The sequence below is a fragment of the Miniopterus schreibersii genome (genome assembly GCF_964146895.1).
Source record: "Miniopterus schreibersii genome assembly, chromosome: 9".
Taxonomy (NCBI): domain Eukaryota; kingdom Metazoa; phylum Chordata; class Mammalia; order Chiroptera; family Miniopteridae; genus Miniopterus; species Miniopterus schreibersii.
Genome location: NC_138118.1, coordinates 57,195,600 through 57,223,122, shown reverse-complemented (window position 1 = coordinate 57,223,122; position 27,523 = coordinate 57,195,600). Strand labels below are relative to the sequence as shown.

General features: G+C 37.8%; 1 protein-coding gene across 1 annotated transcript; it reads right to left on the bottom strand.

Annotated features, from left to right (window-relative positions):
* Positions 1–1,639: 1,639 nt before the first annotated feature.
* On the bottom strand, positions 1,640–27,523 carry STEAP2 (STEAP2 metalloreductase). The gene is made up of 6 exons (XM_081147459.1): positions 27,384–27,523; positions 13,643–13,766; positions 12,879–13,401; positions 10,141–10,668; positions 7,302–7,466; positions 1,640–5,175 (listed from the first exon to the last, which is right to left on the bottom strand). The coding sequence occupies exons 3-6, from the start codon at positions 13,368–13,370 to the stop codon at positions 4,888–4,890; spliced, it is 1,473 nt and encodes a 490-aa protein (XP_081003585.1). The 5' UTR covers positions 13,371–13,401; positions 13,643–13,766; positions 27,384–27,523; the 3' UTR covers positions 1,640–4,887.

The following is a 27,523-nucleotide window of genomic DNA, read 5'->3' as shown; positions in this document are numbered from 1 at the left end:
CAAGAGTTCCTTCTATCTGGGGGCTTACAGAATATAGTTCGACTATTGTGTTGAGTCCTGGTTTAAAAAACTTAATGAATGCAAGTGAAAAGAAATGATTTTAGGAATACCAATTTATTAGATGGATGTTTTCTAAATGACTACTTTGGCAAAAACAAACAAAACTCCCAAGACTCCAAAACTATCATACATAGTGCTTTTTATTTAGATGTTTATAAGGCAGATCTATGAGAATGATATAAAAACATGGCATGTAACTTGATAGCAATCATTTGGTGATTACAGAGTTTTAGCAAATATCTATTACACAGTTATAAAGAAGACTTTTATTAGCAGATACAAAATATCTAATCAAAGATCAAGGCAAGAAGATGAGTCTAATTAATTAACAATGAAAAACCAATTCTAATGTGAATTGCAGATTATCCTTTAAAAACTTTTAAAGGTAAGAATTATTGCATTCTAGTTTATTCAAACAGTGTTAAACGGTATCATGACGAAAAACTGAAGGCCAGAATGGATTGATTCTGACTTCATGTAAAGAAACCCAAATTTACAATGGCTTAAATACAGGAAAAGGCAGTCCAAGTAGTGAAACAGTCAAGATCTCTTTAGTCACTAACATGCCTTCCTTAGGGTGTGGCCTTGGTCCTCTTGGATAGGTCAAGGCTCCTGTTATTTCCATAGTTCCAGCAGCAAGGTGGAGCAATAAAGGTAAAAAACTCGTGCTGCTTTCCTTTGAAGAGACTTCCATTCCTGCAAGTCACTCATACATTCCCCCTGCATGTCACTGGACAACACTCAGTCACATGGGGCCACCTGACTGCAAGGGCAGCTGAGGAATTTGATGGTCAGCAGATTGTAAAGAAGTAGAGTAACTAGACATTGAGAGACAACTTTCAGTCCCTATTCAGGATGGGGATCTGAAAAACTATGTAAAACCTTTAAAGAAAATCTTAGAATATTTCCTAGAAGCTGGCATCTTGGAAATCATACAAAAGCCCCTGCTTTGGTGATTTAACTTAGCCGGTCTAGTCACCGGGAGTATCCATACAGTTGGCCCTAATTTTGAATGGCTGCATGAATGAAAATCCAATGATTTGGAAAGTGAAAGATCTCAGTATGCACATGTGTTAGGCTGAATTAAACGTTGTTTTGGTATCATATGGGCAGAATCTCTGAATATTCGCACTTCATAATTTTTCATATTAAAAAAACTGAAGAACCATTTCATTCCTGTAAAATTCACTACAGAATGTGTTTTCACTAAAATTATTACATTTCCATTTAGAGCAATTACATATAGTGAATATATACCAGAATTTGTTTCACTGACTTATGAAGAATTGAAGGTGGAACATCTCCTTTTCATGATGACACATCACAAATAATAATCTTAACACTGGACCAAGGTGTGTTACACTATGAGTAGCACTGCTTCAAGTCATGAATTTACAAAATAATTTGAACATGACATTTTCAACTGTTTAAACACTTATTTCAAAACAGATTTTATAGACTGATACAGGTTCAGTGTTTACAGTATTCCTAAAGAAATACCTATGAATTACATTTATGGTACTTTATTTAAAATAGCACATAAAAAACCTTAAATTTCACAAATAAACCTCTTTTGGGGGGGGGGTCCTCTCTGTACAGAATTTATTATGAAATAGTTTAATGGCAAAAGGCAATTTAAAAGAATTAAAGTTTTATCATATTTCATAGGAGATAAACAATACAAACAATGGATGTGATCTATTCTTGAAGCCCTTTTATTCAAATAATTTTCATAATCTGACTGTATGAATATACCTTATATTACTATTATCAAATTAACTTTGAAAGAAATTCCTTAATCAAGTCAAGAAATTCCTTAATCAAATTCCTTAATCAATAATGCCAATTTATTAGAAAATAATCTGGTAGTTTTAACACTAGAGCTCGTTAGCCAATCCCATACATTGCACAAAATAATCATCTCTGATAAATAGCTATAAATATAATTTATTCATACTTTAAAATATTTTAAAATTTAAATAAAAATCTCTACATGTAGGCAATCTCAGCTAAATTTCCATAAATGCTATGAAAAATATATGTTAGCATGAATATATTCATATTTAAACATAATTTTAAAAATTATTAATAGAGGAGACATATGACATCTGCACAAAAAAGCTAAGTAGCATCATCAGTCCAGGATTATTTTATTCTTAGGAAAAAAATTACTTGATTTTTTTTGCATAGGTTTAAGACTGGATATATTTTCTACATTCTTACAATTTTCTCAGGGGCACTTCTCAAAGTATAGATTAGAAAACAAATTTCCATTACTTTAAAGTACCCACCACTTTTTCACATCTAGTAAGAACAGAATTCAGTCCTACTTCTGAGGCCAGACTAATGATTTTTTATGAAAATGATTATGAAAAGTAGTGATGAAGAAAAATAATCAGGTAGGAAATAGTAAAGCAATTAAAAGTCAAATAAAGCAATTACGTCAATATTTTTGCACTTTTGAAAGGCTTTTAAATATTTAGAATTATGAATTTATTACATTTATTCTAACACTTCAAAATTAATTTCATCTTTGTAAAGGAGAAAAGGAGATACCATTTGAAACAAGTTACATCTTACATATATTCTCATAAATTTCATTTTTTCATATTTTCAAAGTCCCCATTTATCTCCCAAAGTGATTTTATTTCTATTATTGGCTACTTAATATACATATGCAACAATATGCTTCAATAGTAATCTAATTTTAAAAATATTTCATTGTATTTTCACATTAAATGGTGAACATAAGATCTTCAGGCAGTGAAATTTAAGGAACAAGAAAATATTGAAAATATGCTGTTGATTTCACTAGTCCACTAAACAGTTTATAGGTATTTACCTTTAAAAGTTATCACCCAGTCAAATAAATCGCTACTAGGAACTAACAAGTAAGTGATTATCAAGAGGGGAAGATTATAATTAAAATAAAGAAAATAGAGAGCTCAATTAAAAAGTAAAAGATATTAAAATTCACCAAGGAGAGAACATTAGAGAATCATGAGTGATTTACCAAACTGACACAATGCATAGTAGGGAAAGAGCCATTGGTGGAAAAGGTAGCCTCCACTAAGTAAACATCCTTTTATTTCTGGCAGCTGGATTCAGTAGTCCCTCAGACTCAGAGAGTGAGTTTACAAATGTTATAATTTCAGAGGAATGTATTTCATCTGCAATTTTTTATTTTAATAGGAAAGAACATACGGGTGAAAATGTAGGGTGTTTTAACCCAAGTGTGAATAAAATGCAATTTTAATGTGGCATGTCAGCACTGAAAAATTTTATGAATAATTTGTATGATTATATGTCTCTAGAGCAGATTTTTAATTAACCACTTACCCTAATCTCCTTCATGCTTGCAAACTGCTCCCTAATGAATGGCTGAGCAGGCAGTAGGACTTCCCAAGAAGAGAAAAGGAGATGACCAACCTACAGGGACTTTTTAAGATTCTGTAGGACGTCAGACATTTATTAAAACTGCCATTGTCCTATCTCTGCTGGAGTCCCACACGCTTATTGGGAGGCATAAGGACTGCCATGGGTCTCCAGGGTCATGGCTCAGGCAAGATCTTCCCCCAAGGCAAGTAACTGTGCATTGTCCCACAATTTGATAACCACAACTCCCTCTCAAGAATATCAATGCCTTGGCAACATAATGTAATGCATGGAGATGGAGTAGGGGCCACACAGCCTGGAGGTTAGAATCAGCCTCTGGAATAGACTGCGGGGGCTTGAATGCTGGCTCTGCATGACCTTGGGCAAGTGACTTAACTTTTCTATCCTTCAGTTTTCTCATATGCAAAATGAAGATGATAACTACCTCTGTCATGGGATTGTTTTAAGCATAAAATGGGATAATACAAGTGCTTAGAACAACAGGTGGCACTTTATAATCCCTCAATGAACTGTAAAATCCTATACCATAGAGAGTGGTGACTGGCTAAGGTGCAACAACAGAGATCAGTTGACAAACAACTACCTGTGTGTAAACCTACTACTTTCCCTCTAACTAGAAACAATTATACAATTTCCAGGATTGGTACTATATTAGCAAAATCAGTTATGGAGGCCAAGTATGGCTGTTTTCTCCCGGACAACCTATTAATATTCAAAGGGAACTGCTTTGTAACAAGATAAAGAAAATCTTTCATGAGGTACGCATTATCAGTATATCTTTCATGTCTCCAATGCATTTTAAATATCACTTCAGGTTCAATTTGTCTTTTCAGTTTGTGTTTGTTCACATAATCACACTGATTCACAAAATTAATGATATTCTTCAAATCCTGTCTTATGAGAGAAATATAGGAATATAGCCATGCACCCTTTCCTAGATGCTAACATAATGCATCCTTTCTTAAAAAAATATATATGATTATGCATTTCTACTTCTTACACTGGATAATGATTAAAACCTTACTTGAGCTTCAGAAAAAAACTTATCTATTGAATTATATTAAAACCTAAAATTCTGCTGGTTTGCAAAGTGTTTTTAACATTATATTGTATCTATATTATTAACTATAAACATTTTTGCCTGATTAAGAATATAGTTTGTTAAAATAACAGTATGTCACAGTTGTGCAAAACAAAAAAAACCGTATCTAAATTTCAACAATAAGTTAACTACAAATATCCACATTGGCAAAAAATGACATTTGTGAAAATGAATTTGAAGAATATTCTACCACTATTCGGCTGAGACCACACTGAACAAGTTTCAGCACACAGAAATGGACAGCGCACTGGGAACTGAACACACGGGAAGTCATAAAAAGGATGGCATGGGCAGGGCCTCCTTATGGCATCAGCGAGCACCATTTATCATTACATCACTGTGACCCTCTCTGGTGAGAAATGAGGCACTGCGCCTCCAAGACCTTCTTCTAGAAATTGGCTCTTTTCCCAGCCTTTTTTAATTCTCTTTAGCTTTTGGCTTATACATGGAAGAAGTAAAATGCTCTTACCCAGAATTACAATTGAGGGCAAAACAAGAGCAAGAACGAAGTTTGGTGGTGTATAAAACCTGTAGTACTCTTCTTCGAAAGCTCGTTTCCATCCATAAATTAAAACATGGAAAGTGCTTATGAGCAGAGCCACGTAGCCGAGTGTAGACTTTGGAGGGAGGAGTAAAAAAGAAACAAAGAAATAAGAGACAAATTATTCAAACTCATCAATAAACCTACCCAGGTATACCATCTTCATATTTTGACAAAAACTATTTTATCTTAAATTATTGAGCTACTTTTTGTTCTCTACTAAATTAAAAATTTAAACATTTTCATATATATTTATATGCATGCTTTATTTTACACAAATAAGACCATACTGCATATAGTTTAATATTCTATTTCCTCATGTCATTAAGTATAAAGACATAGCTTGAATGCTGTATGATATTCCATTGAATGAATGTGCTATAGTTTATTTTACCATTCCTTTTGTTGATCATTTACTGTTTCCAGCTTTCCTCAACTCTAAATAATGTCACTTGAAGCCCTTTTCTATATTCTGATTTATTTCCTTAGAACTGATTTCTTATAGTGGTATTGCTAGTCAAATCATCTGACTTTACCTTAAGGGTGTTGATAAAAACTGCTAAACTTCTTCATAAAGGTTATTCACATTTCTGCTAGTTGTGTGTATTAGAAAAAATGAGTGTGTTTATATATGTATGCATACATATATATACATACATACATATATAATAAAACTAAATGCTCAAGAGCATTCTCACAGGGGTATACACACATTCATATGCACATACTAACTGAAGGTAAATATGAAAAATAGTATACGCTAGTAAGTAATATAAATAGCATTTCAAAAATGTGGCTTCATTGGCCTTATTAAATAAGATTATTAAAAGCAGTTAAGCAGTTTATAAGTTAAAATCTAAAAATTCAGCATTCCTAGTTCCCTAAATTATCATGTTCGATTGTATTATTACCTTCATAGAACGATGTAACATCTAATTTCACTGGGAAAGGATCAAAATTCTAGCAGAAAACTGTTCTGTTTGCAATTACTCATCTAAATTTATAATGATAATTTGCACCCATATAGCACATTTTATCTGAGGGCCTTGTATTTCTTTCCAAGTGTGATTAAACTAGCACTTGGAAAAGTATTCACATTTTCTTTCCTTCAAAAGAAGAAAAATGAATTTACACAAGGGAAATGTCCTTAATTTGAATGAGGTTTTTAGATAACTTAAAAACATAAAAGCTCAAGCAAATAGGCCCCCCCCCCCCAATTTAGTGTATCACCAAATGATACTTGTTGGCATTATAGTGCTATAAACCTCTTGTATCCAACCAATACTGATTTTGTGATAATATAGGTAGGGTCTATGTTTGAGTTACATATTTTTAAATATGTCAATTTAGCTTCAGCTGGTGTGACTCAGTTGGTTGGAGCATCCTCCGTACACCAAAAGGTCTTGGGTTCGACTCGGGGTGTGTGCAGGAGGCAACCAAAAGATGTTTTTCTCTCTCCATCTCTCCCTTCCTCTCCCTCTAAAATCAATAAAAGCATGTTCTCAGGTGACGATTTTAAAAAAATGTGAATTTATTAAATAAGAATAAATGGAGGTAAATATTCAATTTATTAAAGAATGGTGTTTTGAAATCTTTTTGTACACACTCATATACATACATATATAGCTTATATACTAAATATACTAACAAGTTCATAAGGCTCGTAGCTTGTCATAATCCATTAACCTAGTTATCTGATTTGCCACTGTTTGTGTTTGTGTATGTGTACACACACATTTCTCATAAAATATTCGACTGACATTCTCCTCACTTGAATTCAAATCAATGAAATTTTTCTAGGCATAGCAAGAACTCAAAATATAAAATAAAATAAAAAATAAAATAAAATAAAATAATTCTTCATTCATTTGGCTAACAATACACTGACCATTGACTTTTGGCATTAAACTTGTTCTAAGCTCACACATCCCCACCTTCTTTTTTTTCTTATTAAAATAACCTTTATCCATAGCATAGCAGGCAACACTATCAAAGCCTTCCAATAAAAACCTGTTCTGGTCTTTCACTTACTAAACTAGCATGATCCTAGGCTAGCCTCCAAGAATATGAGTTCGCCAAGCTTACTTGCAAAAATGCAGCCCCCAAAGGCAATCTTTTCATGAGAAGCATATTTAAATTCAACTGTACTTAACACTTAAATTCTATGCAGCCCATTCCCTCACCAAACAGAACCCCACATACCTGAATAAAACTGAATTCCCTCCAGTTTAAAGCATTGCTCACTGAAGGGATGGAGGTGACTGCCAGGAGGGACAGTAAGCCCAGGCTCATTATGCCAAAGGAGATATACATTTCAATTCTCCAAACTTCTTCCTCATTCCAAGAGTTTTCAATGTTTGCATGAACCTAACAAGAGAACAAACGTGAATTTCCCTTATTTGGCAGAACATTAACTGATTCAGCACAGAGTTCACTCTTGGCATAAGAATACATCACATATGGACATACTTAAGTTGTATTAATTCAATTTAACAAACTGTTATGAGGAATCTATTACATTGTTCTAGGCGTGGGAGAAAGAGAATGGAGAGTTAAACAAAAAGAGGGACTAGGATTCTCTCCTTCCTTGCACACACGTGAGAAGAGTCGGTAAACCTGTAATGCATCACGGTTACAGGGACTCTGGCATCGAGACCATGAAATGCCGAGGGGTTGGTTCCGGGTGACACAAAAGAAGTAGTGGCAGTTAGACTTAGTTTTGAGGTACTTTCACAAGTTGGTTTAGCTTGATTGAATATTTTGGGTACATGCTCGACTTAGTTCAACTTAGAATTTTTAAACTACTGCTGTATGTTCCTTTCTCACATCAAGAATATATGTTCATTTATCTCTTTCTTCTTACCCTTTTTTCCACAGGAAGCTGAGATTTCCCTGAGGATAAAGCCCTACCGAATGCAAATATTTATCCACTTGAATTGCCTCATTATTTAAAATACATTTCCAACTGTCCAACTGCCTCGTTCCTATACAGTGCTTTTCCAAATGTCTTTCCCTTACCTCGAGAATGCGTATGTAACCAAGCCAGACTTGATTAACTCTGAAGGTGCGGTATTCTGCATAGGGACCACTTTTAGAATAGTCTAGTTACAAGCAAACAGCATGAAGGTATAAATCAAGGGTTGGACTCCTTTGGCCAAAGCTCTGATTTACATAAGTATCTATTCATGGAAAACAGATTCTAATGTAACACCAGCTTAACGTTATCTAGTTGCAGTTAACCAAACATACTTGAAATTAAAGCAAAGCAAAGCTAGATCTTAGCCATTAGGTCCAGAGAGTTCCTCTGTCGAAAAAGGCTCTTCCTATCTCATCTGATGTCTGCACAACAATACAGAACAACAGCACACCTCGGTATACCCAGAGGTTACAACCTGCATCTTCCTGCCCTCCCAGTTCATTCCTTCACTCCGTAAATATGCTTTCAGAGTGTCGACTATGTACCAGGCACAGTTCTAGACATTAGGCATATATCAGTGAACAAAATGCATAAAAATCCCTCCTCTCATGAACTTAAAAGAGTAAAGAGAGAAAATATATAAAATGGAGTCATTTTAACCAAGCTGCTACAATTATTAATGTTATGAAGGTTGAGGCATGAGGACAGACTCCATTCTTGTTACAACTAGCCTGGGAACTTAAACTTTCTAGTGCTGCATTAATGCCTGGATATACAGCTGACCACCAGGGAACTCTCTGATTATCCCCTGAAGGACTCATGTGCGTATCCACCTGGCACCCATCATCCTGACTGCCTGGCATCTGGCTGGTAACTGTCCTGGACCAACCCTAGGGCTATGAATGCAGGACTGACAATTCTCAAGAATACACTTTTTACAATAAGAACTTTTAACTTCTTTTTCTTTGGGTTTTTGCCTAGCTGCATTCACAGTTTGCAGATTCTAAGACCCCTGAATAAATCCCTATCATTTATTTCTAGCAGAACCTCCAGACTGAGTTTATTCAGCATTACGTTCTGATGAGAGAGGGCAGATAACAATAACAGGCAAGGAAAACATCAAGGGTGTTAAAAGGTGGTGAATTGCTATTGACAAAAAAGAAAGTAGAGCAGAGTAAGAGTGCCTAGGAGCCCGGGGTTGGGCCAGAAGCAGGTAGCAGAATTTAAAATGGTGTTCAACGTAGGCCTCATTGAGGGGTGAGATCTGAGCAAACGGCTTGAAGGAGGGCGGATGCTGGAAGAGCAGATCGAAACCTCAGTATTCAGGTAACAGAATTAATATTTTTAGGAAAAGAATGGCTTAAAAGCATTGATGTACTAATTTCTTTTCAAATGATTTTAGGTTGAAATTGTTGAAACACATGTAAGTACCAGACGCTACATACTTGGCCGACAATGCCTTGGTTCCTTATAAAAAGAAAAAGCTGTTACACACTTTTTTTTGGTGCAGTGTCCTCGGCTTTCACTGAGAAATGCTACATCAAAGAGCTGCAATGATACCCTTTATTTTACATTCGCTGAATGGGAATTATTGAGGAAATCAGTCTACTCCAGCATTAATCTCCCTCCATGAAGCTCTCCTTGAGATTTCCTTGAGCTAAGTGCTAGAAAAGCTTCCCCTGAGGAACTAGTATCTTTCTTGCTTTTTGAGAACAAAAACCTGGTAAGTGCATGTCTCCTGATCTTGACTCCCTATTGTTTTATGTTTGCACTGGTTCTAATTTTACTGTATACATTTACTAAGAATTGCCTTAATGTTTCGTGGAACATTGCCAAAGACAAAACATAAAAATAATGAGCTGTTCAGTACTAAAAGCAATCATTGCAATAATAACATTAAAAAAAAAAGGAAAAAACCCCCAATCCTTTATTTCTCTGCTTTTACTCTGCAAAGAAAGGGATGGTTGCAGATTTTACCCTAAATGATTTTGCAGAAACATTGTTTAAAGAACAAAACTTCCCCCGCCCTAAATAAACCAAGCTATGCAAAGTTGTACCCTATTTTTAATCTTACGTTTTACAAATTATATTAAGCATCAGATAAGTAACAAGCACGGCCCATACCTGCTGATAAGCCATGTTGAGAAACAAGTATCTCTCTGACCTTCTCATCGGTAAACAGAGGCTGTAGGCAACATGGACCGAAGTGAAGAAAAAACTTAGTAATCCAAGCTGTTTTCTACACTGCAACCAGGTCTCCAGCCAAGGTGGAAATCTCCTGTACTTGGTGCCGTAATAAAGTTGATAGGCAGCTGCCAGGAGCCCTGCTAGGTATACCAGGGACAGCAAAGTAATGGCAACTATGGGCAAGGTTTTATTCACAATCTCAATAGGAATCTTGTAAAAGTCACTCTGCTGGTTTTTAGCATATGGATGTATCACATCTCTGACAAAGGAATAAAGAAAGAAAAACGTGGCCAGGCTTATGGCGACCACCACTGGCCCTCTCCAGAGGGTAAACAGTCGCAGGGGTAAATTCTCAATCTCTCTGGCGGATGACAACGATCCCAAGTCAACGGGAATAAAATTCAACTGCCGGGCAAGTTCGACAACCTGCTGTCGAGCTTGAATGTTGTTGCTGCAAATATAAACCTGCAGCAAAAACAAAAGACACATCATTATTATTGTTGCTTACAAAAATGGTAATGATCCCACACTCCACTTAATCTATGGAGCATCACTTGTGATGACCCTGAGTGATGCAAAAAGTTAGGAGATAATGCATTTATTAATTTATTATTAATAGAATAAAATAGTGTCATTAAAAAAAACAAAGTCCCTGCTACCTGATTCTGCCTAGTAGAGTGCTCACAAGCACTGCCCTTTACAGATATTCAGCAAGAGAGAAGATGGGCATGGACTCAGGACTGAATTTGCAATTAAAACCTCTAAATTATATAATGATGCTGTATTATTTATAAAATTTATCTTTTGGCTTAGAAACCAGTTCGCCAGGTATCACTGAAAAACCGTGGATTATCTCAAATATATTACTTCAAAATATGAGATTCTTTCATCTTTAAATGAATGACAGTATTCCTAGAGAGGGGAAAAATGGTATTATAAGGCTTAGTAATTTAGAAAATAAATCAACTGCCATTTTCTAACACTAGCTGTATGAGAACACTAATGATGTGACGGGTGGAGGTGAGGGTGGGCTTTCAAACTACCAGAACCTCTTAGAGATACTACTGCAGATGAAGATTCAACAAATATTTGTTGAGCACCAAATTCATTGCTGGAGTGAGCCAATATTATTTATGGGTAGCTCTCACTTAGAGCTAGAAAAATACTGCTATGAAGTAATGCTTGGGGAAAACAGATTCCTAAATATATCATGCCTGAAGACGTTTATATAAGGGTTCTGGAGCAGACCATACTGAAACACTGGCATGCGAAGCCTATTTACATTATGTTGACAATGTAAAACTCTTTGGATTATTAATTTTACCTAATATTAGGCAGATGAGTGACAAAGTTTATACTATTATACAAATGTTCATGAACTTCTAAAATGGAGTGGGGAACACTACCTATATAACAAAGAAATAAGGAAAAGCATTGTAAATTAATTTATTACAGTGTGACAGTGGTGAAGTGAACTTTTTTATTTGTTGGAAAAAACGCTACAAATTATGAAATTTAATAATGAGCCTAAAAGTAGAAATCAAACAAGTAGAAATCAAACATTCATAATAAGGAAATGAGCACTATGAAATACAAATGAAATGATTTCTGTAGCCCACTTTGAATTAAATCATAGTTCCACAATTTTGTTGTTGTTGTTAAAGAGTTAAAATTATCACGAATATGGCAAAGGATTAAAGTCAGGCTTATCCCTAATTTAGTCTGTATCCATTGCTAAACTTTAGTGGATACGCAAAAGGAAAAAAGGATCCTAGAAATAGCCTCTAGGAAAATTGGAAAAAATATATATTCTTTTACTAGGCTTCCAAATGAAAGACCTGAAAGTGAATGGTTATCATGACTGATATGCAACATGCAGTGACAAGATGCTTGAATTTATTTTCTAAGACCCCGAATCAATTGTCTTTATGGACAAAAATAATAAAAGTATTTTATCATCATGCTTAATTATAATGCATAACCACATCTTTAAAAGGTTTTTAAGGCGCACTATTTATATGTTTACTCATAAAAGCTCTCATTCCACAAAGGCATTGATGGGGTTCCCCATTTACTTCTATTTTCAAATTGAACTAGGCAGAACCCCTAGACTAAAAGAGAACCTAAGAAGTCCAATCTGCCTCTATTTTCCTCACACGAACTAAAATCTACATTTAAAATAAAACAAACTGTACTACTGTGTTTTAATAAATTCTATGAATAATCTACGTGAAATAAAATGGACTTCCAAAGCATTCTTCCTGAGGATCACATTAAATAGCATTTCATACAGAATGAAACACTGCTACCAAATGGCTGCAGGGAAGGAAGGGGGAGAAAGAGAGAGGCCTTTTTGGCTGTTGTGTCTATTTCTGGGGAAGCAAGGACAGACTCAATGCAATGTGTCCCATTATTCATCAGCCAGCCTTGCCTTTCCTTGAACTAGCCTGTTACCACGGAAAAGTCCAAAGTTATTTTCTCAGCTTTCCGCATGATTCTGAGAACAGAAATGTGCCCCTACAAGGTCAGGATGTGAACTTTCAGGTGCTCATTCATAGTTTTCAAAATGATAATCATTGGAGGGTATCAGAATTTGGTTTTTAAATGGATGCTATTTGTTTAACTACATAACTAAAAATACCAGATAAACAAGAATAAAATTTAAAAACACATACCTGCCGGCTGGCATCCTTAGGTCCTAACTGAAGTGCCCAAGCTGAGATAACATTGAATCCTTTGACAACCAGTGAATCCGGGAACAAGGAAGCCAGATATTCAGCATTGGATTCTGGATATTGGTTTACTTTCATGTTATTGCTCACATCAATCAGGATTTTACCCACGAGCAGATGTCTCAGGTCCCACAGGGAGGTGTAATGTTCTCTATGTAGAGCAACAAATATTATATTTGTTTTCGTTAGCGCATCTTCATGATGAGTGACATCTACCACATGAGGAAAAAATTCAGAAGCAACTTTGGGATTTCTACTTCCTATGACCACATGATAGCCACATCTAATAAGTCGAATGGTCAGGGATTTTGCAAAATCCCCACTTCCAATTACACCTACAGTGACCTTCCTTGCATCTTTGATACCATTTATGCCATTAGGCAAAAACGTTTCACTAAGGCTCTTAGGGCTTCCCATCACAGAGATCGATTCCATGACACAGACTCTTCCAAGATCGCTGGATATCCTAGGGGAGAGAAAATAAAATCTTCATGAATTACCTCTTATCAAACATTAATATGCTTCTCGACATTATAATATGCCCCTTGTGTCTAGACGTAAAATATTTCAGAGCAAGCTATAGAACCTAGAACACAGTAAGACACAATTTGTAAGCTAGAAAAGGATCTCGAAGTAGAAAAATGAACTGTCACAAAGTTGATATGCTAAAGTGGGGCTTCTCAAATTTTAATGTGCACATGAGTCACCTGAGAATCTTGTTAAAACGCTGATTCTGATACAGCAGTTTTGGAGTGAGGCCCAAGATTCTGCATTTCTAACAAGGTGAGCTGATCCTGCTGGTCTTCAGACCCCTCTTTGAGCAGCAAGGCACTAGAGAAAAGAAAGAGATTGATGTCCTCACCTAGAACGTTTTCAAAAACACAGTTCTAACAAACCTGACTACCCAGTTTCTCCGCAGATCAGAGGCAGCAAATCACAAAAGCTGCCAGAAGTAGAAAGGACTGTGATAGGACATGATAGCACACAGGATAACAGAAGACAGAAAAACTATAAAAAGCAAAGAGCCCTGGCTGGGTAGCTCAGCTGATTAGAGTGTCCTCCTGATACACCAAGGTTGTGGGGTTTGATCTCCAGTAAGGGCACACACAAGAATCAACCAATGAATGCATACATAAGTGAGACAATAAATCGATATTTCTCTCTCTTTTTCTCTCCCTTCCTCTCTCTCTAAAATCAATCAATAAATTTTTAAAAAATATTTTATTGATTTCAGAGAGAGGAAGGGGGAGAGAGAGACAGACAGAGAGAGACAGAGAGAGAGAGAGAGAAACATCAATAATGAGAGAGTCACTGATCGGCTGCCTCCTGCACGCCTCCTACTGGGATTGGAGCCTACAACCTGGGCATATGCCCTGACTGGGAATTGAACTGAGATCTCCTGGATCCTAGGTCGACGCTCAACCACTGAGCCATGCCAGCTGGGCAATCAATAACTTTTTTTAAAAAAAATCCTTAAATCCAAACTGTCTAGAGTCATTTGGGGTAGAGTCCATAAACTATCCTATACCCCTCAGTAAATAGTGAATGACTACTAAATGAGAGTAAGATAAATCAGCTACTAAAAAATGAACCTTGGCACTTAAATAATACCATAATAGGCATCAAAATATAACAAAGAATTAATGAAATATCATTGGCTTCTATCATTCACCCTACTCCTCTAACTTACCGAGAAAGAAAGCTTCTCTATGAAAAAGATGTTAGTAATGTTTTTATGTTCTTAAATTCCACAATACTTACGACATCTTTTTCTTCTTTTATTTGTTGGTGGAATAGAATATGATGATTAGTCTTTCTGGGGAAAGTGGTCAAATTCTAATTCTTTTTTAACTGACTAACACCTGAAATGTTCCCAACAACTTTCTCCAGAATACCAATCAGACTGCCATAAATCACTAAAGGGACTGAACGCAAAATACTCTTCCTTTCTCTCCCCATTGCACTACTTCTTTTATGCTAAAAACAGATGTGGATCACTTCAGAGATTTAATGGCTTTTACAGAAAGAGGTGGACTGTTTCAAAAACATGGTGTTGGGGGTTTTACTAAATAAAATTTGAAATTACTGGAGCCAAGAATATTCAACTTTTTACTCTAGAAATGGATCACATTCAAAGACTCCCCAAAAAACCCCAGTAAATTAATCTTTAGAAAGACAATTTACCACCTAATACTCGTTATAGCACATTCTTTGCCAGCTTTGTTTGTGCTTTATATATTAATTGATTGAATCCCCACAACCACCCTAGGAGATGGGTGCTAATATTGTCATGCCCATTTTGGGAATGAAGAAACTGAGACACGAAAAAGATAAATTATTTGTCCAAGGTTCTAAGAGAGAATGTGAGGGGGCCAGGATTAGAATCCAGGCAGTTCAGCTAAGGCATGAAATTTGGATGCAATGTAAGAAATTTAAGAAAGGGCTTTTTCTTTGGGCATGGGGGTAAGGGGGAAGAGTTGTGCACATATTAGTATATTCTTCTTCTTTGGCCATATCATTACTCCTCAGCATTACCTAGTGATCTTAATGTCTAACTCAGATCCTGGGAAAGGAGAAAACTCACTATTTTTAATCTATTACACATGCTTCACTTCACACTTTTCAAGAGAGAAGGAACAGTAATTATCTACTTCCCCTTGGAGTGATTCCAGGCACTAGAAGGCCAGGAGGGGGTGACCAGGGTAGTAAAAAACATCAACATCCTCTTGGAGAAATCATGGGCTACCTTGGTTATTCAGGAGCAGTTAAAATAAAGTTATTGTGAACATTTCAGATGTTAGTCACTTAAATGGAAGTGACTGAAGAAACTGAGACACGAAAAAGATAAATTATATGTCCCAGGTTCTAAGAGAGAATGTGAGGGGGCCAGGATTAGAATCCAGGCAGTTCAGCTAAGGCATGAAATTTGGAAGCATTTAATAAATGATCATTTCATTCGATAATTCAAGGTGAACTGACCAACTTACTTAACCTCTAATCATATGTTATCTAAGAGTAAAAGTGTTACCAGACTCACACACAGGAACCCAAGTGTCCTATACCCCAGTTCTGACTTCTTCTGAGTAGAGATTGCAGCACCTCCCAAAATACAATAATTGCAAAATCTTTAAATCTAAGAAATCATGATGGTCAAGCAAAACAGTTTCAGTTATCCACTAATTTTACAAGGCAAATTCAAACCCCTTCAGTAAATCAGAATGTAAACAGGTAAAAATACATTAGGACCTAACAATGTCAGCTATAGGCCTCATTAAACCATACAATCTTATACGGATTTACAGGTAACTGTTCTAACACGTTTGGGCCTTACACACATTATATTTCTAACGGCAAGTTCTAACTGAACCCTTTAATGAACAGTGTGACTGTGACTACAAATAAAAGTTGGCCTAATAAATGAGAAAGAGAACCCCCCCCCCCAAATCTGTAAAGAATCTGAGAAATGGATTATTTGTGTATTGTGGAAAGCATATAGTGTGCTATTTAATAGTTCACAAAGTTTTCATATATAATGTTATCTTGTTGAATTCTCAAATGGCTGTGGAGTACATATTATGCCCATCTTAAAGATGAGGAAACAGGCTCAGAGAATTTTAGTGATTTGCTTAAGATGATACAGTTTGTAGTGACCCAACCAGGACTGAAATATGAGTCTTCCCACCTCTGCTCATTCTAAAACTGCAGTGCATACACTTTATGGGGAATCTTAAAATTGTTTAGATCTCCAAATGTCATCTGTAACTATATTCTCTAAAATCAGCACTAACTTTAAATAGCTACAATATGAATCTCAGCTTAGGACAGTTTTAGGTAAATCCAGAACTATACGCTTAAAAATTCTAGCTACAAAACAGATAAAATGCTTAAATTATTCCTATTTTTGGATCAAAACCAACCAAAGAATTAAATTTATTAATACCACAAAACAAAACATGAATGGTTGCTGGGTAACTTTTGAAGATCCCTGGCCAGCAACCCAATTGTCTCCTGGGGACTCTGTAGACTGCCTGCTTTTAGAAGGAGGAAACAGGGCCAAGAAGAGTATCGGTATCCCATGGAACTCACCCATACATAGACCTAAGAGCAACTCATCTCCAGAAGCTATGGTGATGATCTAGTGCTGAGACTGGAGCAAAATCTCATCAATTAACTTCTAATTTGCTAAGCTACCATTTGGATCACTTGGTTAATTGCTGAGCTGAAGTTAGTTAACACTTGTGATGTCTATCCATAAAAATGGGGTTATAAAAAATGAATAATGTCAATATCTGAAGGAGGTTTACCTAGTATTTACAAAGAAGAATACTAAAAACCTTACACTGTCCATTTCCATTGACAAGAAATGATGCGGCTGTAATCTAAAGACAGATCTACCCTGCTGTGACCCAGCACGACTTTATGGAGGCTGCTATGTGCTTTGCACAGAAGAGATAAAGGACAAAAGAAGGATGGTGCTTACACTCAAGGAATTTACATTCTAGTTAGACAGAGACAAGCTGTATTTGGACTAAAAAGCAGGAAAAAACCTCACATCATCATATAATCGAGAACTAGATTGTACGATCAGAGAGAGCATAGTTACCCTAGAAAAACAGGGAACGGAAATACCACACAGTATTCCCTTACCTCAAGTCATTCATATATGTAAAATTGCACTTATAAAATAATCTCTAAATTACACAGGACTGGCCCAGCCAGGTAGCTTAGTTGGCTAGAGCCTCGCCAAGGTTGCGGGTTCAATCCCCGGTCAGGGCACATACAAGAAGCAGCCAATGAGTGCATCAATAAGTGGAACAACAAATTGATGTCTCTCTCTCTCAAATCAATCAATAAAATGTTTTAAAAAAAATAAATTACACAAGCTTCAAGCCATGATGATGACAGTATACTATAGGTTCACTTAAGCTTATAACTATAAGGACCCAAAGTTAAATTTGGCTTTCTGTGACTTTACCTTAAAAGTGTTAGGGCACTGGTTTCCAAATATAAAGTTATCACTGGTCTACAGTGATTAAAAAGTATATGGAACAACTAAATATAAAAAACCCCCAACAATCTAACTTAAAAATGGGCAGATCTAATAGACATTTTTTTCATTGCTTATGAAAATACACAGATGGCCAACAGGCACATGAAAAGTTGTTCAACATCACAATGAGATATCACTTCATACCCATCAGAATGACTATTAGCAAAAAGACGAAAAACAACAAGTGTTGTCGAGGATGTGGAGAAAAAGGAACCCTTGTGCACTGTTAGTGGGAATGTTAACTGGTGCAGCCACTATGGAAAAAAGTATAGAGGTTCTTCAAAAAATTAAAAGCAGAACTACCACAGGGTCCAGCAATTCTACTTCTGGGTATTTACGTGAAGAAAAGAAAAACACTACATCAAAAAGAAATGTGTACCCCTATGTTCACCACAGCATTATTCGCAACAGCCAAGATATGGAAACAATCAAAGTGTCTGCTGATAGATGAATGGATTAAAATAATGTGGGAGACTATATATGATGGAATATTACTCAGCCATAAAAAAGAAATGAAATCTTGCCATCTTGTCATTTGCAACAACACAGATGGACCTGGAAGGTATTGCACTAAGTGAAATATGGCATGATTTTACTTATATGTGGAATCTAAAAAAATAAACTAATAAAACAGAAACAGACTCATACATACAGAGAACAAACTGGCTGTTGCCAGAGGGATGAGGGGTAGGAGGATGGGTGAAACAGTTGAAGGAGATTAAGGGCTACAAACTACCAGTTATAAAATAAAGAAGCCACAGGGATGTAACAAGCAGCATAGAGAATACAGTCAATACCACTGTAATTAATAACTCTGTATAGTGACAGAAAGTAACTAGACTTATTATGGTGGTCAACTTGTAATTTATATAAATATTGAATCATGAAGTTGGATACATGAAACTAAGATAATATTGTAAGTCAATTATACTTCAATAAATTTTTAAGTATAGAGACACAGTAGGGAGTTTTTCATAAAATTATTCAACTTAAAGAATTGTCCTTTACTCTGAGAGTATGTCTTCCCTACTTTTTGTGGTCAAAATGTCTTTTTTTCATGAAAGGATAGTGATAATAACAGTTGCTTGAGTTGGCAGTCTTATAAAGACCCCCCCCCTTTTTGTTGTACTGGTCTATAAAATCTGCAAGTCTGAGGGCCACTGACTTAGCAGACATCAGAAAGCTCTCTATATGAAAGTTCCTTACACCTGTTGGAGAGAAAACCATTCTGGACAGGGGAGAAAAGCTCCCTACAGCTGGAGAGGTCTGCTTAATGCTCAGATGAATAGCTTCTGGAGATGAAATATCAAATATCCTAATCTAATTTTCTATAAGTAAGTGGTGATTTTTACCATCATAACCTCTAGGTTGCACAAAGATAACCTAAATTATCTTAGTATTTAAATAAATAAATACAATTCAACTGTTTATTTATAGCTATGAAAATACAGAACTTCTTTGAGGGAAGAGGTGGATTTTTTTTTTTTAGGCTTTTATTTTTTGGAAGAAATTCTTAGTCCTTTTAGAAAACTCCAGAAGCAAAGCTGCAATTCCACTTGACAAATTAGAGTGTGATTTCCTAAGCAGCCATGGTCCACGTGTGGTTTCTACATCAGCAGCATCAGCATCAGCATCCCCTGGGAACTTGTTAAATGTAAATTCTCAGGCCCTCCCCCGACCTCCTAAATTAGAAATCCTGGGGGTGGAGCCCAGCAATCTGTGTTTTAAGAAACACTTGGGTGATTGATGCTTGTTAAAGTCTGAGAATAACTGCCCTACTATAATGCAGTCCAACTACTATTTGTTGTTTGTTTGAATATTAAAATCCACTTGTTAGATTATTAAATTCCTTCCCTCAGCTGAAACGCTCAGGTAATTGGTATACATCCTTATTTGAAAATCATTTTCCAAATATTATGAAACAGTAATTTTATTAAAATGATGTCGATTTATTCTTTTTTGTTGTTGTTGTTATTCCTCACCTAAGGGTAATTTTTTCCACTGCTTTTCAGAGAGAGTGGAAGGAAGGGAGGGAGTGAGAGAGGGGGAGAGAGAGAGAAACATCAATGTGAGAGAGACACATCGACTGTTTGCCTCCTGCCCCTGCCCCAACCTGGGGTGGGGAGTGAACCGGCAACCCAGGTACATGCCCTTGACCGGGAATCAAAACCAAGACCCTTCAGTGAGCAGGCTGATGCTCTAACCACTGAGTACTCCAGACAGGGCTAGATTTATTCTCTGAAATGTTCATCAACTATGGCAACTGTAAATTATTTATTAATATTTCATACTTGAATCTGAGTGTCTTTTGGTGTTCAGATTTTACAGAGCCAAAGAACTTTCAGAAAAGAAATATAACAGCATTCTAGCTAAAGCGTGACTAACTCCAAGCCTTCCACACTCATCAAATTACCAGAATTTTAATGAGACAAATTCAAAATAACCAGTAATTTCCAAAATACCTCCTAGGCTCAGTATGTATTCCCTATATACCTTTACATGGGTACGATTTTATGACATTTCTAGGTCCCAAATCACCAAAACAAAATTTCATATGGTTATTACATTGCAATTACTAGGGCAGGAAAGCAATCTAATTCATATTAGGAAGATTTTCAACAAAAAGCTTTCTGGCTAAATTTAGGTTGATTTAGAAATTCAATTTAAAAAACGTGTTCCAAGGGCTTCAGTTAATAAAATTTTAGGATCCTCTTCAATAAATTAAAGCAACACTTCCCCCTCCCCCGTACTTCCCCAATCATTTTTTGTCTATGTGTTGCACAGAGGAGAAGCTATACACATGTGCCCTGTGCATACCCAGGCTTCATAACACTGCAAGTTAACATGACTAAGGGGCATGTCTAAAAGAAAGCTGGCAGTAGTGGATCATAGCATGGCTCAAATAATTTCCCCATCTGATAACCTTGTTGCAGATGGTGCTTTGAGGTAAGGATGCCTATCGGCTAGCAAATACAACTTTTTCTATGTTACATGTAAATAAAAAAATCTTCTATGAAAGGCCTGATATTCTAGCCTCTACCCAAACTAATTTCCCTAATTTCAATTTCATACCACAAAAAGGTTACAAATGGAACCAATGCCCACTGAGTGCTATAAAGTGCTCTCTGGTGATTGATCTCAATTTAGAAATCAGGCCACAACTGAAGATAACAATGATACTCACCCACCCATCCACCCATCCCCAGCCATTCACCCACCCAGTATCATACTCAGTCCTATCCACTAAGCACTGGGCTAGGCACTGGCTTCCTAGCTGGCTAATGAATGTGATGAAGTCATGAATGTTGAAGCACACAGCGTAGCCAAAAAAAAAGCTTTATTGAGGTGTAATTTATACATCATAAAATTTACCCACTTTAAGTGTATAAATTAATAATTTTCAGTAAATTTACAGTTATGCCACCGTCACCACAATCTAATTTTAAAACATTTCATCAGCAGTAACTGTTTTTACTCAAATTTTAACAAACTTGGCCATGAGTAAGTGCCTCTTTTAAAAAATCCTGCCTCCCTCACTGTTCTGAAAGCCCCACTGGCTTTCACGCACACAGTAGAGTGTGATCTAAGTTTTGCTGACTCTGCTTGGTGCTATGGGAGGAACAGAGGGTAAGTAGACAGGCAGAATTGCAATCTCAGAGCTGCCTCTTCCATCAGGGAGGAATGACCTACTAAAGCAGGGGTTCTCAGCTTTAGCTGCACAATGGATTGACCTGAGGAGCTTTATAGCATAGTGATAACTAGTCACCACCACCTCTCTGCCCATATTTTTATTTAATAGGTCTGGGATTCAGCCTGGGTATCAAGATTTTTTTTTTAATTATCTTTTTATTACTATTTATTTTTAAAATATATCTTTATTGATTTCAGAGAGAGGAAAGGAGAGGGAGAAAGAGAGATAGAAACATCAATGATGAGAGAGTCATTGATGGAGCCCACAACCTGGGCATGTGCCCAGACCAGGAATCGAACCCCGATCGCCTGGATCCTAGGTTGACGCTCAACTGCTGAGCCACGCCCGGCCGGGAGACAAAAAATTATCTTTATTGTTGAAAGTATTACAGATGTCCCCCTTTTTCCCCCCCTTGCCCCCCTCCACCCTGTTCCAGGCCCCCTCCCCGGGCCTTTGCTGCACTATTGTCTGTCAATGGGTTGTGTGTGTGTGTGTGTGTGTGTGTGTGTGTGTGTGTGTGTGTGTGTGAAGTTGTTTGGTTAATCGCCCCTCGACACTTTTAAAGATCATCGGGTGTTGTAATAATGAAAAATAACACTAGTGGGAGATTAACAGTTGCCCTTGATGGGGGAAGCTGAAGAGTTTGCATGCAGTTCTTTCCTCTTTTCCACTCAGACAGTAATGGTGTCAATAGATCCACTCACTGTTTTGTAATTTCCTCTCTTCACTTTCTGGGAAGGGCACAGACACTCCTTAAAATGTGTCACCCCACCGCACAGCATACTTTGTTCCTGTTGTTGCATAACATTAAAAATTCAGAATGTTCTAGTGAGTTATCTCTTCCTTCTGTCTGACAAGGGGATCCTCTCCTCAGTTCTCCAGACATCAAAGGCTCTGCTGACCGGAGCAGACGAGAGTTTCCAAGTGGACTGACTCGCTCTAGAATAGCACCTACCAAATTTTAACGCGAATGTGATTGCCTGGGAATCTTGTTAAAATGCATATTCTGATTCTCTAGTTCTGGATGAGGTTTGAGGTTCTGCATTTCTCCAAGCTCCCAGGTGATGCCTGGTCCATGGGCCACCCTTTGACTAGTCCTGCTACCTTTTCACTTGATGTTATTCACAGGTAACATAGACTAAATAGTTGAGAAGACCACTATGGCAATCATGGAAGTTTTGTTTATGTGGTGTCGAGAACAAAGAACAGCCTAGACTTCTGAATCAACTTGTTTTCTGAGTCTGTTTCCTTTGTAAAATGGAAAACAAAAGGATTGTACTTGACTCCTGTGGTTCTTTCCAACACTAAAATTCCTTTTGTCTCCAAGTCTTAGTTATATAATAACGGTAATATCACTGTCTTATATTTAACACTATGACACTTCAACTTCATGAGCTCAATCTAAGTGTGAGTTAAGAAGCACATGGGCTCCTTGAAATATCAAGGTCACAGTCTTCTTGAGTTGACATTTGACTTGCTGAATGCAACTAATACTTGAAGAATATTACCAAGGTAAGAGAATTTGATTACACTCAGCTACATGGCCTCCAAAGATTTTCAGTTTAGAAAGGGTTCTTGACATTCCTCTGGCCAAATGACAGCAGTGGTGCCATTTTAATTTGGAAAAACTTAACCTAATTTGTTTCACATATAAACATCTAGGGCATTAATTATTGGATGACAGTAACTCTGAAAGAGATGTCCTCAGAGATCCTTTTAAAAATTTTCCAATTAGAGTTTACAGTCAATATTATTTTGTATTAGTTTTGGGTGTACAGCATAATGATTAGATAATCATACATTTTACAAAGTGGCCTCCTCTGATTTTTTATGTACCCACCTGGCACCATACATAGTTATTACAATATTATTAACTATATTGCCTATGCTGTACTTTACATCCTGGTGACTATTGTGTCCTCAGAGATCTTGATGACATTCACAGCTTGCTGACTTGCATATGCTATCAAGAAAATGTAATCCTCCAGGGCCATGAGATGGGGTAGGTGAATTTTTACCTTTGCAAAGCCACATCTGAACCTTTCTTCTTTTTCTCTCCTGTAAACACCCAGCTCCTTTGAGGCTCATGGCATTTCATAATACCCTCTCCCCATACTCACTGATGTCATCTCTAGCTTATCCTTTATCACTGGTGGCTTAGGCCCCCAATACACACAAAGTCTTCCTCTATGCCAACAGTTGTCACCCTTCTCCAGTACTTCATCATTCAAGTGGATTTAACATTCAACTTCATGGCCTCTTTACTTATGCATCAAAAGCAATGAATCTTTGCCTTCACCCCATCTCAAGTAACTTACTTTCTTATATCTCCAAACACAATCTTCTAGCCTACCAAAGGTCTTAGTCAAATATTCACACTGATAAGTCTAGACAGCATAAGAAATCTGATCCACTGGGCTAATATTTTCTCAGTCTCTGCTGACGTCCTCCTGGCTTCTTTTGACCCATTCGAGATTCTATAGTACATAATTATCTTCACTTGCTTAAAAAGGGTCCACTCTTATTAGAAACTAAATGTACAAACCACCACCAATTCATATGTTGAAATCCTAATTCCCAATGTGAAGGTATTAGGAGGTGTGGCCTTTGGGAGGTTATTAGATCTTGAGGCTGGAACCCTGATGAACAGGATCAGTGCCTTTATAAAACAGACCTTAGAGCCCGGCTGGCATGGCTCAGCGGTTGAGCATCGACCTAGGATCCAAGAGATCAAGGTTCGATTCCCAGTCAGGGAACATGCCCAGGTTGCGGCTCGATCCCCAGCAGGGGGTGTGCAGAGGGCAGCCGATCAATGACTCTCTCTCATCATTGATGTTTCTCTCTCTTTCCCCCTCTCCCATCCTCTCTCTGAAATCGATAAAGACATATTAAAAAAAAAAAAAAGACCTTAGAGAGCTTTCTCTTCCCTTCTGCCATGTGAGGACACAGCAAGAAGATGGCACTATGACCCAGGAGTGGGCCCCCAGTAGACAAAGAATTTGCCAGTGCCCTGATCTGGGACTTCGCAGCCTCCAGAACTGTGAGAAATAAATGTCTGTTGTTTTAGCCACTCAGTCTGTGGTGTTCTGTTATAGCTGTCTGTATAGACTAGGAAAACTCTCTTGCTCTCCATCACATCTACTTGGCAATAACCTAGGCCTGGAAGAACCCAGCCATCCATTTTCTGTATCCAAGTTGGGGAAGGTTGCTGAAGAAAAATCAGACAATGGAGCTCATTAGTTTCACCTTAAATTCATGATCACCAACTTCACCTACCAAAGAACATCCTGTCCACTCCTGGAGACCATCCCTTTCTCCTTCCAAGGGCCTGTGGTTATGATCTCCTTAAAGACAGCTCACATTCAACAGGTTCAAAATGGAACTTGTTTTCATCCAGACCTGTTCCCATTCATCCAAATTTTCTCATTTCAATAAATGGCACCATTATCCACAAGTTGCTCAAGTCAAAAATCTGAGAGTCATTCTTGAGTCCTTACTTTCCCTCACCCTTGACATAAAATCCACACCAACTCCTCTTCTCCAAAATATTTCTTAAATCCCTCTCCACTGACACCCATTTAATCCAAGTCTCTGTCATTTCTCATCTAAACTCTGGAAACACTTCTAATGGGTCTCTATTTTCTCCTTTGCCTCCTTCCAAATCATTCTCCACATAGCAGCTAAGATTATCTTAAAATGTAAACAAGATGATGTCTCTCCTCTCCTTAAAATTCAGTGGTTTTCTATGGCACTTGCAACTACAGCCACCTTCCTGACCATGACCTAAAAGGCCCTGAATGAGCTTGATAGTCCCTGCACACCCCTCAATCCCATCCTGTATGACTGTTATTCCCTATGGTCCGACATGGCATCCTTTTCTGGAAGTAGAAAAGAACAATCCCGTTCCCCATGCTGGGAAACTCTGCACATGCTGTTATGTCTCTTGAACAGAATGAATCACTACAGTTTTGTTTTGTTTCCTTTCAGCTCTTGTTAAATTTCCTTTGTCATTATCTTATGGAATTGTTTCTTTACTCACTGTTATTTCCCCCACCAGACAAAAAGCTCCCTGAGGGCAGAACCAGGTTTATCTTGTCCATCACCGCCTCCACAATGCCTGGCACACAGTAAATAAGAATCCAATAAATATTCTTTGCTGTTGAACTCATCAAAATGTCAGGACCAAAGGAGATGTAATAGGTATCTAGGTAAGATCCCTCTTTTCACTGATCAAGACATGTAGGCCCAAAGGGAGTGAGATAGATGTCAATGTCATGGTTACTGGCTGAGCACAGAATAAATGCACCTCCTGATGGCCTGATTGTGTCCTGAAGTCCTAGTCTTTCAAACTTTTAGTATGCCTACTATCTCACTTTTCTAACTCAGTTATGATCCTTTCTTTAAACACTTGCTTGCCTTCATCTGTGCTACTTTTTCAGTATTAAAATATAATTATGCTCACTCACTACAAGTATATTTTCCATGTCATCAGTGCCATAAAAAGTGACTTGGGTACAGCTTTTCATTTCCTTTTTGCACAATTAGCTCAATTTATCATTATTGACGTTGCCTTTTCCCTCACCCCACAAAAGACTGATTAGCTAAGAGAAAGAAACTTCAAACTTTCTCAGTACTCTGAAAAATATTTAGGATGGGTATTTTTCTTCTGTAAATAGCTTTTAATTTTTAAGACAAAAGAAGTAGAGATGCAGAGTGAAAAATATATATACCTAAGGAAAGAAAAAATAAATGGAGATGAACACAACAAAAAATAATAAAGATGGAAAAAGTGAAGGGGCGAGGGGGTGGGATAGTAAAGTGGTTTGGAAAGAACTAAAAAGGTTCCCAGTCGTGGGGCTGCTAGCAGGACTATAATCAAAGTCTTGAGGGTAGGAGTAGGGGCAGAAGTCTGAATTCCATTTCTCCCAACTTCACCTATAATGATGAGTGTTAATTTAACCATGGCCTGTAATAAGTTTTTCCAGCTATAAAACGAACTGCCTGAGGAGTAAGAAACTGACACCAATTCTTCTCCAAAGGGTGGGAAAGATAATGTAAATCTCTTGATAAAAAAAAAAAAAAAAATCTCTTTATCTCTCTGCCCTACTTTAAGAGCAAGATTTTTAGGGCATATTTTTCAACAAGTTTTGTCTCAGGCTGAACACAGCGCTCAACCATAATTTAGGACACTTAAAGAAGAAGTCCATTACTTTCTAACATATAATGGCCTAAACACACCTCGGTCACATAACTGGGTAATAACATGAATACGAGAAATACCTCCTTGTTGGCAAAGCAGTGGTGCTTGATCTTCAATGAGATGCACTGAAGGCATCAACCCCGAAAGTGGGAGGCGGGCAGGCCGGCGGGCAGGCTAGGGCAACCCGCCAGCCCTTTCGCCCGGGGCGCATCCTACCTGGGACGGCGTCGCTCCCGGCCTCCTTTCTCCTAGGCCTGCCCCCGACTACCTGGGGCTAGGGGAAGCCCAAGGAGAGTAGCGGGTGGCATCGGCGGAACAGACACCCTTCCGCGCCCTTCCCACTCCCCACCTAAAGGTGCCAGGGCACCGGGAACACCGCGAGCTCAGGACCGACGCCCGCAGAGGGCGCAGAACCCAAGGGTGAACGCAGCGCGTGGCGCGCCCCGCATCGTGACCCTCAACTCCGCGGCCGCCACCTCGCCTCCCGCCCTGCCCCGACCCGCTCACCTCCGCGCCCGCCAGCGGCCAGCCTGCGGGTCTCCCGCCGCCGCGCCGACTCCCCGCGGCCGGCCCGCGCTCCGGGGCCTAGGGACTGCGCCTCCGAGCGGCGGCTGCGGGGTCGCGGCGCGCGGCCGTGCTCCGCCGCT

Excerpts from the sequence above, each read along its gene's own strand:
- STEAP2 (XM_081147459.1), bottom strand. The coding sequence starts at position 13,370 with ATGGAATCGATCTCTGTGATGGGAAGCCCTAAGAGCCTTAGTGAAACG. Across the intron at positions 10,669-12,878 it reads CTAAGGATGCCAGCCGGCAG|GTTTATATTTGCAGCAACAA; the intron begins GTATGTGTTTTT and ends TTTTTGCTGCAG. Across the intron at positions 7,467-10,140 it reads TCAACATGGCTTATCAGCAG|GTTCATGCAAACATTGAAAA; the intron begins GTATGGGCCGTG and ends TTCTCTTGTTAG.